Source organism: Pipistrellus hanaki (assembly GCF_964339955.1).
Source record: "Pipistrellus hanaki genome assembly, chromosome: 10".
NCBI lineage: Eukaryota > Metazoa > Chordata > Mammalia > Chiroptera > Vespertilionidae > Pipistrellus > Pipistrellus hanaki.
The window spans coordinates 70,860,670-70,875,895 of record NC_140512.1 but is presented as its reverse complement, the minus strand read 5'-3'; the positions used below and the strand labels follow the sequence as shown (position 1 = coordinate 70,875,895).

Genomic DNA, 15,226 nt, shown 5'->3' with positions numbered 1-15,226 from the left:
GGGGGGGGTCCCGGGTCTGGGGGGCTCCCAGGGTCTGGGGGGCTCCCAGGTTTGGCCAGGAGAAGCAGTGACTGAGGATCAGCATCCTCCAGGTCCTCTGAGAGGGAATCACAGGAGCATGAGTGGTAAACCAGCCGCTGGTTCCCTGGCTCCTGAGCCCGCAGCGGGCTCTGGGGCAGGGCGAGCGCTGGCTGCCTTCCGCCATCCCGGACCCCGTGCCATCCCGGCCGCCCCAAGGCCCCTTAGCCCTGCTACCAGCTCCCACTTGGCCCTGCTCTGCACCCATCAGCCTTCCCACCCGGAAGCCCAGGGCAGTGCAGCCGGGCGTGAATTCTGTCAGAAATTCTTGAGAAAGGAGGAAGGGACACAGCTATCTGAGGAAAGTCCTTTAACCATGTCTTCACTAGCTGATGTTAGAAGTAAAGCAAAGTCCTGTGGACGATAGGAATAAGCTGACCTGGGGGGAGGGGGCTGCCCACCTCCCCCAACCACCCCCGCACCGGAGACCTTCACTGCTGGCCCCGCTTCAGGAGACAACCCTGCCCAAGCCCCTCTTCCCCTCCCTCCGCCCACAGTCCGGGCCCCGCGGGATGGGCACACCAGCCCCCCCCCCCCCCCCCTCCCGGGATGGGCACGCCAGGGGATGTTTGAAAGCAGAAGCGGGGAAGGCAGACCCGGCACTCACTCAGCGCTTCACCCCACCTGCCGCCTGGCCCAGGTGATGCAGGCGCCTCAGACACAGACCCATCCCTGTGCGGGCACAGGCGCGCAGCGGCCCCGTTACCTGCTCCTGCTGATGCACGGATTTCGGGGGCTCCTTGGCCGTGGTCATGACCGCGCGTCCGGGCGCTCACCAGCTCGGCAGGTTTGGAGTGTGGAGCCCCGGGTGCAGCTGGCGAGGGGACTGGGGCTCAGTCCATGCCCCGAAAGCACACGGCTGTTCCGGCGCGGGTGGGGGAGGAAGGGCAGGCAGGCCAGCCTCACTTCCCCTTTCAAAGCCGGAACCGGGAGCGGGTCCGGAGAGGGAAGATGCCCAGGCTTAGCGGGGCTTCTCCGGTTAGCCACAGCCTCTGCGATCGCCCCAGAAACAATGTCACTGCTTAGCAACCGGCCGCTGGCGGCGCGGTGCAGGGAGGGGGCCCGAGTGCGCGCAGCGCCCGCCCGCCGCCTCCGCGCACCGCGCATGCTCGGCTGCGGCTCCGGTGGGGAGGGGGCGCCGTGGGAAAGGAGGCTGGAGGGGGCAGGGGGGAGAGGAGGAGGGAGCCCGAGGGAGGAGGGGGCGCCAGGGATGCGGGAGACTGGGGTGGGCGGAGAGTTGGGAGAGTGGAGGCGGAGGGAAGCGCCATGGGAGAGGAGGCTGGAGAGGGGATGCCAGGGGTTTGGTGCTATGGGATTATTACAGGGGAGGAGGCCCTTGGAAAGGCGGAGGGACCAGGCGGGTGGGAGCTAATCCCTGCCCTCTCCACCCGCCCAGGTGGGGAACCTGCGCCCCCCAGGCACCCTGAGGTGCAGGCGGGGCGCTAAGGAGCGGGAGGTCTGTGGGCACCAGACAATGGCATCTTTGCTGTGTGCCCGGTGGGTCGTGCAGAAAGCTAGTGGTGGAAATCTTGGCCTTTATTTTCCTTAAATTTCAGAGAACTCAGTTCATCTTTTAACTCAAAAACTCTCGGTTTGTCTTTGAAAACCCACCAGGCCCTCAAGGGTGTCTGGTTAAAGGCAAGAGCCTCCAGCGCCGCCTGAGGAGTCTGGTCAGGGGCTAGCCAGCAGGGCACAGCGGGAGATGGTGGTCAGGTGCCTGCCAGGCCCCACTCCGCCCTTCCCTGCCCAGGCCCCCTCCCGCCCTCCCCCTGCCTTGGCCCCAGCTGCCTGCCCTGCCCTCAAGACCCAGGTGCCACCCCAGGAGAAAGCCCTGTGGGGGCCCCAGAGAGCTCAGCTGGCCAATGGTTTGCAGGTGGGAGCACTTCCTTTATGCTTCTCCAGCTCTCCATGCTTTGCCCCTCCCTTCCACCAGGGGCGCCGGGGAGCACTGCTGGCAGGAAAGCAGACCCGGCACAGGGCGCACACAGATGGTCTCAGGGAGCATGTGCTCCACGCAGCGTGTCCCCTCGCTCCTCTGTGAGGCTCCCCGCAGCTCCTCCAGGGCAGGCAAAGGGGATCGTTTCCCTTTGCAAGGTGCCCACAGGCAGCCTCCTCTCACGCAGCTTCCCGATGGCCCTGGGGCCCTCCATTTTCCAGGACACCCTGGCAGGATCCAGGGCACAGGTCCTCCAAGGCTGCCAGGTGAGTCCCCAGAGCGGCACCGAGGCCTGGCCACCCTGCCGGGCCTGCACTGCATTCTGGTCCAAGTCGTTCCCTGGCACAGTGGGCAGATGCCGGTTTGGCCGAGAGTCCAGAGAAGGAACCCCACCCCAATGTAAAACCCTCTGCGCTGAGCTCCCCTGAACCCCTCGGGGCGGAGTGGGAGTGGGCTGGGCCCCCAGCGGCGAGGCCCCCTCTGGTCCATCTCTGGGGCTCTGCCCCCAGTGTGGGGAGCAGCGCTGGTGAGGGGAGTCCTCCCCAGTTCCAGGTTCCCAGTGCAAAGCCAGGCTGGTGAGGTGCTCAGGCCATCCTACCACCAGCCCCAGCAGCAGTGACGCAGACGGGGGCCCGGCACTGCCCCTCACACCTGCACTGCAGTGGCCCAGGAGGACCTTGGTGACGGGTGAGACCAGTCCCTGATGCAAAACCTCCTTCCCCAGTTCAGTCCCTGTGAATGTCACAGAACCAGCCTGCCTCCAGTTTCCTCTCCAATGAGGGGGTCAGACCTTAACCCACCGGCTAAACCCCCCAGGGGCCCTCTGCTAACCCACTGCGGCCACCCACCCAGCTGGTGCCCCAGGCGCGCAGGTGCGTGCTGCGGGGACCACATGAATCCCCCCCACACACACTTTGGGTAACTCTGGTCTACTCTGGTAAAGCTATAAAATGAACGTGGGTAGAATGCAGAGTTTGCACACGTTTATAAGATTCTACTGATACTTCATAGGCGTCTCCTGCTGGCACCAGATCATCGGGCTGCTTGGGCACCTGCCTGGCCAGCACCCAAAGAGAGCCCCACACCTCATTCTCCAGCTCTGCCCTCAGGAGCCATGGTGGGAGTGTGGGAGAAGGCCTGGCCAGGGGCAGGCAGCTGGCCACTCAGGCCTTTCCCAGGGACGTCCTGGCACCGGATTCCCACGGCGGTACTTCTTGGGAAGCCATTAGGAGAGAAAGGGCAGGACTTCCTGAGAGGATGACATGGGGGGCCCCGGAGAATGTTACTCTGGGTGTAGTAATCCCATCACAGGAGGACAAGTTCTGTAGGATGCCACTGATAGAGAAATCTAAAATAACAACCTGGAGGCAGAGAACAGAATGGTGGCTGCTGGGGGCTGGGTGGGGAGAGGGTTGGGGAAGGGGTAGACGCTCAGTGGGTACCCAACTTCCACACTCAAATTCCCATCGTGCAAATTCCCATCATGCATTTCTGAGCTCTGCTCTGCAGCACGGTGCCCCTGGCCACCCATGCCGCTTTATACACTTAAGAATCAGAGGGATAAATCTGGTGAGAGAGACAGGGGGCCTGTTCCCACACGGGGAAAGTATCAGTGTCCTTCCAGAGCGGCGGTCGCCAACCTTGTGGACCTCACGGACCACTGTGGTCTGCAGACCACCAGCTGGCGACCGCTGCTACAGGGGACAAACACTGCTCAGCTCACCATCAAGGTCAAGGCCTGTGCTGGCTATGGATATGGAGAGCCCCACCCCTGGGAGCCACTGGAACTCGGCTCTCCTGTGTGTCCTCAGCACTGGCGTCTAAAACGCAAAGGTTAACAGCTGGCAAACGTGGGACCTGGTGCCCTCCCACTGCTGTGCAGACAAACACCAAGTATGGATATATTTCTGCAAATGGCCTACAGAAATAGTACTGTGGTTCTGTAGCTAAAGGTGGCGAGACTGTGGCTCAGAGAAGAATGAAGGGGAGTCCAGTGCAAAATGTGTCTCTGCACCCCTTTCCTGCCCCGTCCTCTTCGGGAACGAATGGACATTAGACTAGCTCAGCGGAAGGGGCGGTCAGTGCTTCCTTGCCCCATAACGATGACATGACAATGCCCATCCAACCCCCGGCAACTCTGTGAGGCGGCTCTGCTACTGCCTCCATTTGCAAAAGGAAATTGATATTTAGAGAAATGAAATTTGCAACCCACAGTTACTCGGCCAGTAAGTAGCTAAATCAGAACTTGAATCTCAGTAATTCATGGCCCTGGGAAGGCCTGGAGAGGAGACTTGAAAATCTTTCACTAGCCTGTGCCAGAAACACATTGAGCATTTATACATTGTGTCTTAAAATTTTATATATATGTGTGTGGGGGGGGGGGGGGTAGAAGCCTGGTGAATGAATTCATGCGTGGGTGGGGTCTGGCCAGGCTGGCAGGGGGAGGGGACATGGGCGGTTGGCAGGCCTGCCTGCTGGTCAAACTCCTGTTTGAGGGGACAATTTGCATATTAGCCTTTTATTGTATAGGATATACACTGAGTGGCCAGATTATTATGGGTTCAGAGATCATAATAATCTTTCTACTCAATGTATGTGTTGATTGATTCCATATATTACATATTTTAATTATTTCAGAGAGGAAGGGAGAGGAAGAGAGAGATAGAAACATCAATGATGAGAATCATTGATTGGCTGCCTCATGCACGCCTCCTACTGGGGATCGAGCCAGCAACCCAGGCATGTGCCCTGATGAGGAATTGAATCATGACCTTCTGGTTCACAGGTCGATGCTCAGCCACTGAGCCACACCGGTTGGGCTATATGTAGCATCTTAATTAATCCTGAAAATCTATTGGATACATATTGCTTTAATATGCTAAGGCCGCCACAACTTAGTGCCACAGACTTGGTGACTTCTACAACAGAGACGGCCTCTCACAGTGCCAGGCGCCTTAAGCCAAAGATCAAGCTGCTGATTCCTCCTGAGCCTGTCTCCGGGCTGTGCTCTCCCCGTGTCCTCCCCTGCGCGCCCCTCTGTGCTTGTCTGTGTCCTAATCTCCTCTTCTTAGAACGTCAGTCAGACCGGTTAGGCCAGCCCAGATGGCCTCGCTTCACCGTTATCGCCTCCTTATTCTCCTAGCGTTTCTTTCCCCGGAGTGACCTCTTTTACAGCGACTGGGAGGACACACGCATGCTCCTCAGCAAGCAGTCCCTGTCCAAGCCCGTGGTTATTCACGGCAAGCTCTCCTATTCCCTAAATTAAGCAGTTCAGTTTTCCATCACCCACTTCCCCCTTGGCAGCCATCAGCTTGCTCTCAATCCCCAGGGTCTGTTTCTGTTTTGTTTTGTTTACTTACTTGGTTTGCTTTTTGTAGAGTCCACATATAAATGACCTATTTTACTTAGCATCGCACTTTCTAGGACAATCCATTTGTCACAGTGCCGTGACTTGATCCTTTCTGTGGCTGAGTAATATTCCATTGTACATACTAGTATATACCACATCTTACTTATCCAGTCTGTGAACACTCGGTCGCTTCCATCTCTTGGCTATTGTATAATATATAATGTTGCAGTGAACATAGATGTGCAAATATCTTTTCAAATTAGCGTTTTTGTTTTCTTTGGATAAGTACCCAGACTTGGAATTGCCTGCTCATATGGTAGCTCCACACTGTTCTCACAGGGGCTGCCCCAGGCTGCGCTCGCACCAGCAGTGCCCAGGGCTCCTTCCCCCGACACCCTCGCTAACACTTGTGTTTGTTGGTCTGTCGATGGCAGCCGTTCAAGCAGGGGCGAGGGCACCTCACTGTGGTTTTAGTGTGCATCTCCCTGTAATTAGTGAGGTTCAGCATCTTGTCATGTCTGCTGGCGTCTGTATGTCCTCCTGGGAGGAATGTCTATCATTAATCATCCCTTGAAAGGCCGCTCTGCACACACAGGCAGCTCTGCAGCGCGGGGCTGGCCCTTCACCGTATGAATTTGGGCGAAGGTCACAATTCGGCCCTCACACTGACTATCAGCCCCATTTTACCTCTGGGGACATTGAGCTCGACATGAACAAGAAGCTCTTCCAAGTCACACATTCCACACGGAGAGCTGGCGTTTAGATCCAGTTCCGCTGGTCACAGCCTCCCCCCCTCCCCCCCCCCGCCCCCCTCTCTCTCTCTCTCACACACACACACAAACACACACACGTACATGCACACACACACGCACACATACTCTTCCTGTGTCTCCTCGGATACCAGCCAGAGCTTGAGCAGAGTCCTTCTCCTTCACCCTCCATGTCTGGCTCTGCCCAGCCACGGGCAGCTGGGGCCCACAAGGCCCTTCCCCTGGGTCAGGGAGGACCCTGTCTGAGGAGCCCCTCCCAGGGGGTGCTCCTCTTGCCCGAGGCAGGGACAGAGGCACTGCCAGCAGAAGGCCCTTCATTCCATAGCAGCTGAGCACGCTGGAGCGGCCGCAACCCCGCACAAGGACAGCGCTGGTGCCTGGGTCTCGGCACAGCCAGCTCCTCATGGCGCCTGCGGGGGCACCAGCAGCTGGAGCTGGGAGAGAGCAGGTGCCTGCCAAGAGGACTCTGCCAGCTGCCTGTCTTGCTGTGTTATTCACATCGCATCGTCACTGGGACCAGTGCCCAGTGTCATTGAGAGCTGATGTCTGCAGGCCCCATGAAGGGCCTGAGGCACATGGCCCTTTGCAGGTGCTCCCGGGGAGGCTGCTCACCAGGGCCGCTCCTGCAGCCTGGATCCTCTCCCCCTCCAGGCCTGCCCAACGAGGCCACTGGCCCCTGCAGCCCGAGGCAACCTCTCTCTCCTCTGGTCTCCCCTCTCCATGCCCGGAGTAGCCACTTACCAGCTAAGACAGCTTCCCTTGAAGGACCACTCCATCAGCAATCTGTATTAAGCACCTACTACGTGCAGACAGCAAAACCACCTACAAGAAGCAGGACACTGGCTGCCTTGTTGCTATAAGGTAGAGGTTGAAATGTTTTCAGAGTAGAACCCTGAAGATTCTCAGTATTTCAGCATTAACCATATGCAAGACAAGCTACTTCTAGTTGCAGCTCCCTGAAAACAAAAAGGCAATGGACACAAGGTGAGAATCCCTGGAGAAAAAGGTGGAGGGGGAGGGGAGGGGAAGAAGGGGGGATGGGAGAGTTGGCTCGCTTGGCTGTAGGGCTGCAAGGGTTGTAGGCAGGACAGCAGCTGGGCCCAGGGGACGCCGATGCGCCTGGCAGGCCCAAGCCCCCGCGCAGAGTCCCCTCTCCGGGGAGAGCCTGTCTGTTCTCTCCTGTCACCTTCAGCCGGCTGCATGTGGCCCTCCCCCACCCCAACACAAACCTCCTAGCAGCATCTAGTTTGACCTAAAACTAGGAACCACGGCCAGCCCAGCTGATACATGAACTTGACGGTGAGGCCTGTCCATTGGCACAGGATCTGCAGTGACTCCTCTCAATGTGCCCCTCCTCCTCCCTCTGCCACCTTCCTCCCTGGAACGCTTGCTGCCATCTGGAGACCAAGGCTGCTCACAGGAGATGGAGAAGGGCCTGGATACCTGAGGAGCTTAGGCTGAGTTGCCATGGCAACCTGAGCTGTTCTCCCCCAATTTCACATCCAGGAAAAGAAATGAGCTCCTGCTTCATAGGAGTGCCGTTAGTGTGGGTTCTCTGGCATCGCGGCCAGGCGGACTCATTCATAGGACACATTCCTCCCTGTCTCCTCTTCGTAGCACTCCCACCAGCCTGTTAGAGTGTCCCCGACATTACCACTGCTAAATTAGGAGGCAGCTGCCATTGACCTTTGTATTCGACCTACTGACTCACGGAGATTCTCCAGGCAGCAGGAGTGAGCATCTAGCCAGGTTCCCAGACTGTGGCCCATGGACCAACACCCATCACTTCCTGTCTTTTAAATAAAGATTTTTGGGATGGACTGTGCCATTCACTTACGTGTTATCTACAGGCTACATTTGCACTAAAATGGCTGAGATGACACTGTGACAAAATCCATGTGGCCTGCAGAGTATAAACCACATACTGTCTGTGTCTTGCAGAGAAAGCTTGCAGTGCCCTGGTCTGCAGTGCCTGTGACACATCAAGGTGTATACGCGGTTCCCACAAGAGAGAGTCAGTAGAAAAAGTGTCCTGCATCCAGGCAGACCACGGCCCTCCTCCAGAAGGAAGGGCTCAGACACAACTCTAACACAACGCTACTCCTCATATTTGAACACTAAGACACGCATCGGCCCACAGACACGGCTCGCAGCAACGACAGGATCTGTGCTTAGCACCACAGGCCCCTGTCCCCTGTCAGGCCCATGCCATGGCCTGGGCGGTGGGCGGAGGTGGGCGAGGGGCCAGCACCACATGGCAACGCGCACAACTCCCAGGGCCACAGGGGGCTGGGCGGGGATCTCCTGTGTTTGGGAAGTGAGAGGCATCCTAATGATTTGCCAGATCCGTACCTCCATCACTCAGTGCGCACACACGCTGGTTTGAATAAGAGAATAACGGGATGTATTCAAAGGAATTCAGTCAAGTCGCACTTGAATGCTTTTCATGTTTTCCCTTCCCTTGCTGACTACAACCCTTACAAAGTCCTGATAGCTGCTCCTCAGGGGACTGAGGCCGGAGGCGTGGCCTGAGCCAGCGGTTCCGCTGCCCTGGAAGCCGTGGCTCTGTGTTCACTGAGGAACTATGGTGGCAGGACCGGGAGGCTGCTCACAGGCCGCATAGCCGAGCAGGAGGCAAACTGTAACAAGGAATCCCATGGTCCTGCCTCAGAAAGTGCGAGAGGGAGGGCGGGGTGTGCGAGGTTCCAGGCAGCCGGCCGCCTGCCCTGCTGGCGGGTGTGCAGAGGGCCTTGGCGCACCCCGTGCACGGATGAGCAGCATGGGGGGGGGGGGGGGATGAGCAGCAAGAAACTGAGTCACAGAGCAGCATGGGCGGGTTGTGAACACAGTGCCCAGGGCACAACAGTTAGAAAGATAGACATTCACACGTGTGCACACAAATGCATACATGGACATGCATATTGCACAAATGTGTATACAAAGCACATCTATGCATTTATACACAAACTAGAACCTTTCAACAAAACATGGCATGCAGAATCTATGTTTTGCAGAGATTCGGACAAGCAAAGCAACCCATCAAACCTACAATGTATGCTGATGTGGGAGGAGCAGGGACTAGCTTATGAGGGAGGAGGGAGGCATGGAGAGAGGGAGAGAAGGAGACATGGAGGGAGGGAGGGAGGAGAAAAGGAAAAGAAGGAAGAGGAGGGAGGGTGCTATGAACTCCCCTCAGCCGTTTCCTCCCCTGAGTGCAGGCCGAGAAGGTCAAGGTGGAAGGGACGGGAGCCCTCTCTGCTCACCAGTAGCGCCATCTCACCTCACATGGCAGACCCACTCTGTCACCGAGTCCTCTGGACACTGCGCCCCCGAGGATCCTGCACCTGCTGGACACGTGTCTGGCTGCGTCTGCCTGGGGGGTACGGCGGCATCTCCGTGTCCCGTGCCCACTGCCAAGTCCCTTCGCCTGTCCTGCCTCAGGCGTCCTGATTCCCACGTCTGCTCGCCTGCTCTCCGGGCACCTCTGTGCCCGCTTCCTCTCCGCCAGCACCAGGTGAGGCAGGACTCAGGCTCAGTGTGGATGGCACTGAGGGAGGGACAGGAACCCCACCCTCCTCCCTCCTGAAAAGAGGAACAAGGCCCAGGAGTCAGAGGCGTCTCTTGGCCACAGACGAGTTCCCATGGCTACAGCCGAGGTCATGGATGCACGTGGCCGGGAGGGACCAGATGTGCTATGTGCACCGAGGCTGGGGTGCGCACAGCAGGCCCCGGGGGAAGACGGTATGGTCCCCAGAGCGGGCGCTGCACCCCCTTTTCCTGATCCACTGTCTGTAGAGGAGCATCCCCACAAAGGGAGGTCCAGTCCTGCAGAGCTTGCAGGCGCTTCTGAGGCCCTGCCTGTCACATGAGGACCAGAGTCACGGAGATGTACATGCAGCAGCACCTGCACCCTGTCCCGTCCCCACAGCAGGCGCTGGTCCCGCTCCCGGGAAGGCCAGTCCTGCCTCCCTGCCCGCAGGCTGCTGTTGGCTGTCTGATCAGCCCGCCTGCTGGCCCCGTGGGGAGTCTGCATCTCACTCGTGTGGCCACCAAGCAGAGGGACCTGTGGGAAGCACACGAGGGCCCCGTCCCTCTCCTGGTGCCCACCTACAGCCTGGCTCTCGTCTTTCCTTTTTCTTCTCCTCAGTACAGAATTCTTGGATAACAGATGACAGTGCGGAGGGCGGGCCCAGGAGACCCCTCCATCTACACAACCCAGGACCTTCTCACCAGAGGACACCAATGCCCGGCCTGAGGAACAGACCGGCCGCTGCAGCGAAGTGGCCCTCCGCCTTCCCAAGGGCCGGTCATCTGCTCTGAACTGAACCCACGCCGGATGTTTCTGCTCCCCCTCATCTTAAAGGTGGCTCAGGCTGAGTGGGGAGGCCGGGCTCAGCAGGCAGCCCCCCTGGTCTGGGGAGGGGGGGCCCTGCTGCTGGCGAGCTGGGGGGCTCGGCCTCCCCCAAGGCAAACATGGTGTCTCACTTTCCTGAAGTCAGGAAGTCAGGGCGGGCTGGTGGTGCGGCGGTGGGATAATGGGCTGGCGAGGCCAGGGCGGCAGGAGAGAAGCCTGCTCCCTCCCACGTGGCTGCACCTTCCCACGGCCACAGCGAGGTTCTGGCGGGAAGGTCACTTGGCCACTGAGCCAGCCACGGGGGAGCAGGTCAGGTCTTGTAGTGATTCCGTTGTCTGGAGGGGAATGTGCTTTGCCAAGTCCCTGGGCTGAGGAGGCCATTGGATGGACACATGACCCTGCCACCGTCACCTAGGCCAGCGGTCTGGGCCGTCTGGGCCGGTGCTGCCCGTGGGCCGAGGCAGGGAGCCTGTGGCCCACGCATCCAGGCCCAGCGTACCCTCTGCGTGCAGCCAGGATTGATATCACTAACGCTTGCTCACGGCTGCATCAGGTGCACAACGATGACGAGATGGCCCACGGCCCCTGGCGGAGCTGGGAAAACTCAGACCAGGCTCTGGGCCCACGGCCACTCAATTACCAGACAGCCCACCCTGCCTCAGACTTCCTGCCGCCGGTAAGAGGCATGAGCTCCTGTGGTCCATGGCTTAGGGAAATGCAACCTGTTCCTTTCCAATGTGCAGCCCCCAAACTGGGAATATCCAGCACACGGATCAAGAGCATCTGCATTAAAGACACTGAGACATTAGCATGTTTCTGTGGAGGAACCCTCAGGTGAATGGCTCTTAGGAATGGAAGGGCGAACACGTTTACAAAGGCAGTCCCCTCACTCTCTTATCCCCAGTGCGCTTGTCAGAGGGAAAGGGATGCCAGAGTTGTTGCAAAGTGTCACCCTGTCATCTTCTGAGTGACAGTTCTGGATTCTAAACACACCAGGAGTCATCATCTACCTCAGGAAGCCCGGCCAGGAGAACCAGTCTTAAATTATACGAAGACTAGATTCCTGGCGCACGGAAGTCATGCATGGATACAGTCCCTAGCTCTGGCCTGAGATCAGGACCATTTTCTCCGGCTACTGGCAGCTAGCCCAACACCCGCCGCCACCCACCCCCAGTTCCCCATTCACCATTGGGCAATCGGAGCCTGCCAGCGGGGGTAGGGGAATGGGAGGGGAGGGGTGAAGGGAAGGGACCAAGATCAGGCAAGACAGGCTGTCAGCCCCCTGGTGGTCAGTGTGCATCATAGTGATCGGTCATTCCACTGTTCGGTCCATTTGCATATTACCTTTTTATTATAATATGTAGGATATGCATAGCCCATGGACATGGCAATAGGACAGTGAAGACCTGGGGGTGGGTAGGTAGGGGAAGGGAAAGGGAAGTAAGGGGGCAAATGGGAGATATCTGTAATACTATCAAAAATAAAAATATATTTAAAAAAAGATACTCATCACATTTCTAATCACATGTTTAATCTGTCTTCCCCATTATTCAAGCTTCAAGAAGGCAGAAACCAGTCTTGTTTCTTTATGTGTTCCTAGCACCAAGGACAGTGCCCCGTACATAATAACCATTAGTTGAAAGAGAAGGAATGAATAAGGACAACGTTCTTTTACTGGGTAACTGTTTTTCACCCATCCAGGACCAAGGCCAGATCTTATCCTCCAGGCTGGATTACAGTCAAATCTGACGCGTCTTAGGATCCAAGGGCCTACTGTGGAACTTGGTACATGATTCATATAGCATAGATATTTGTCAAATAATAACAAACTCTTGGCCAGGAGTTAATTGTTGAAACTGAGTGATGGGTATATGAGTAGGCTTCCTTACTCTGTTCCTTCTCCTTTCATCTATATATTTAAGTTTTCCATAATAAAAAGTGGAAACATTTATATTCACCTAAAGTCAAGCGAAATTGTAGTCGAAGAGGACCTTGGGGGTTCTGGCTGCAGCAAACCGGTGGACGGCGGTGCAGTCTCTGGGTGGATGAAGTGGGGCTGCATCTGGGTTCGAATGTGCATGTGCTTGGTGAGGGTTCTTTTCGCCCAGTGAGAGTTCTTTGAGGTTAGTAACAGGGATGAAAGAATAAGTTTTTACTTCAACACCTTTTGTTTTAATTACTTGAGGGCATCTCCAGTCAGCTGTGCAATAGTTAGCAGCTGCAATAAATTAGAACCTCGGCCTTGAACTATGAGCTGTGAGAGCGTTTCTGGATGGTACCCGTCCCCCTCAGGATCCTCAATGGCCTCTGGGCAGTGACCTGACTGACCACCGGGAGCTGCCCGCTGCCTAGGGCGTCTGCAGTGAGTACTGTGTGTCCCCCCCCCCCCCCCCCGCTTTTCCTCTGTCTTATGGCTACTGGGGAGCGATTCATGGACATTGGTGGGCCTCAGTGGGTGTCAGCTTCATGTTCCGCAGCAGGTAGGGTGTCAAGAAAATTCTGGTTCCCTTTGGACTTCACCACCTTCTGACTGCAAGTTGCTTGACCTTTCGAATCTCAGATGCTGCCTCTGAAAACTAAGGATAACAATCGTGGGGACTTCACAGGGCTGATGCCGGGATGAAGGCACGCAAAGGCTTCAACACAGAGCCTGGCAGTGTGAACGGTCCATAAACAGGAGCTGTCATCATCACCAGCGCTAGTCCTCCCAGATCTCCCCCTGCACCTAGGGAGAGCTGCTGACAGAGGGAGAGGGGCTGACAGAGGGAGAGGGGCTGACAGCGGGAGAGGGGCTGACAGAGGGAGAGGGGCTGACAGAGGGAGAGGGGCTGACAGAGGGAGAGGGGCTGACAGAGGGAGAGGGGCTGACAGCGGGAGAGGGGCTGACAGAGGGAGAGGGGCTGACAGCAGGAGAGGGGCTGACAGAGGGAGAGGGGCTGACAGAGGGAGAGGGGCTGGCATAGGGAGAGCTGCTGCAGGAGTGGAACAAGCTGCCCTCTGCCACAGGCGCTGGCTCCCACCTGGTGGGGGTATGGTCCCCGGGCTCGCATGGATGACTCGGGGTGTAGGGTGGCGCCAGGACAGCAGGGTCAGCAGAAGCGTGGGCTGTGCTGTGGGACCTGGGAACCCAGGAACCATGTGAAAAATTGGTGGCTGGTGCTGGGGTGGGGCTGTGGGCTCACAGAAGCCGGAGGATCCCACTCACAGCTCTGACTGCCTCTGACCCCACCGCCACCACAGCCGCTGGCTCTGCCTGGGGCCCGCTGCCCTGACTTTGTCTGGAAGGACGTCTGGGAGGTCGCTCGGCTGTCCTTTCTAATTACCATATTACCTTTTATTATTATAGATAGCTCCGAGTGTGGTGATAGTGGTAGTTTTTCTCCCGGAAAATAGAATTGCCTGTTGTCCGTCTCATAATTTATAACCGAGTGTGTGCACACTCTAGCAGCTGATAAGTCACTGAATCTCCACTCCTTTTCAGGTGTAACTGATTTGAAATAATGGGTGAAGCCAGATTAAGCTTTAGAACAAATAAATTTATCCACTAGACTTTTTGTGGGGACACAGAAGAGATAAAGCTCATGGTACAAACGGGCAACAGGTGAGGAATTGAGGCGCACAAGTGCGGAACGCAACGGTCCCTGATGTTTGCGACCCCATTGCTCCGCGTTACCAGCAGCCGGACCAGGGCGGCATCAGATTGAAAACAGGCGTTGACTAAAAAATTATTCCTTTGTGTGGATTCTTTTAAAGTTTGAAAATGAACTCTATGTTAGTAAACACTGGCTTTATAGTCAAAGTGTGTCTACACTTCTGGGGACATCCTGTACTCCTTCTTTGCCATGCATCATTTTAAAAACCATTTCCTCAAAGACATTTACTGCAGCTGATTTTAAATCATGGTTGCACACGTTTTACATGTCATAACATCGGCCACTCTAGCCGGTTTTAAGTGTAGAATTCAGGGGCAGTGAGGACACGCACTCTGTGGGGCCACCATCACCAGGATCAACATCCAAACCTCTCCCTCCCGACCAGCAGCTCCGCACCAGCAAGCCTGGAGAACTGCCTGTCTCCACCCCGAAGCCCCTGGTGCCTGCACCTCCTCCCTCCAGGCGTTCGCCCTCTAGACGGCCACGTGAGTGAGGTCACGGCCACGTGAACGGGGTCAGACAATACTGTCCTTTCGGTCTGGCCCGTTTCACTTAGGAACTTTTCTAAGTGTGTCACGCTGGAGAGCGGATCCGATGCCGTTCTTTTTGTGGCTTCGTAATACTCCGCTGGGTGTCTGTCCCACCTCTTCTCTTATCCCCTCGTCACGCCAGGGCCACTGGGGTTGTTCCCACCTTCTCACCATTGTGAAGGATGTCCCAATGGATACTGAGTCCCGGTTTTTAATATTTTAGGGGGCACTATAGCTATTTTAATTTCAGAAATGTAATTAGCTGCTTTGCATGACTCCTCCACTTCTTATGTTTACAAATTGTCTCCTAGTCCCGTAGAAGCCAGCTACAGTGACCCCATCCCATTAGTCTATCAATCAGCAAAGTCCCGCCTACCACGAGGGCCACTAGGTCCCGAGACAGAAGATCAGCAGGTTCCTGATTTACTTCCCATTCTCTAAGGACCATGATCAGGCACCTGCCTGTGACCCGGCTTCCCCATTTAGCAAACAGAGATCACTCCTGCCTTCCTTTCCAACATGAGTTGTCATAAAGATGAAACGAGGTCATGTTTGG

General features: G+C 56.7%; 1 protein-coding gene across 3 annotated transcripts in view; it reads right to left on the bottom strand.

Annotated features, from left to right (window-relative positions):
- The window catches only part of DPP6 (dipeptidyl peptidase like 6), a 431,250-nt gene that overhangs the window by 221,993 nt on the left and 194,031 nt on the right, over window positions 1–15,226 (bottom strand). Inside the window, exon 1 of one of the 3 annotated variants that reach the window (XM_084897510.1) lies at window positions 785–1,184. The exons of the other annotated variants lie outside the window; for them this stretch is intronic. Within the exon in view, the coding sequence (XP_084753636.1) occupies window positions 785–832 (48 nt within the window). The 5' untranslated portion in view covers window positions 833–1,184. Of the gene's footprint in view, window positions 1–784; window positions 1,185–15,226 lie in introns of those variants that run through there. 3 annotated transcript variants of the gene reach the window in all.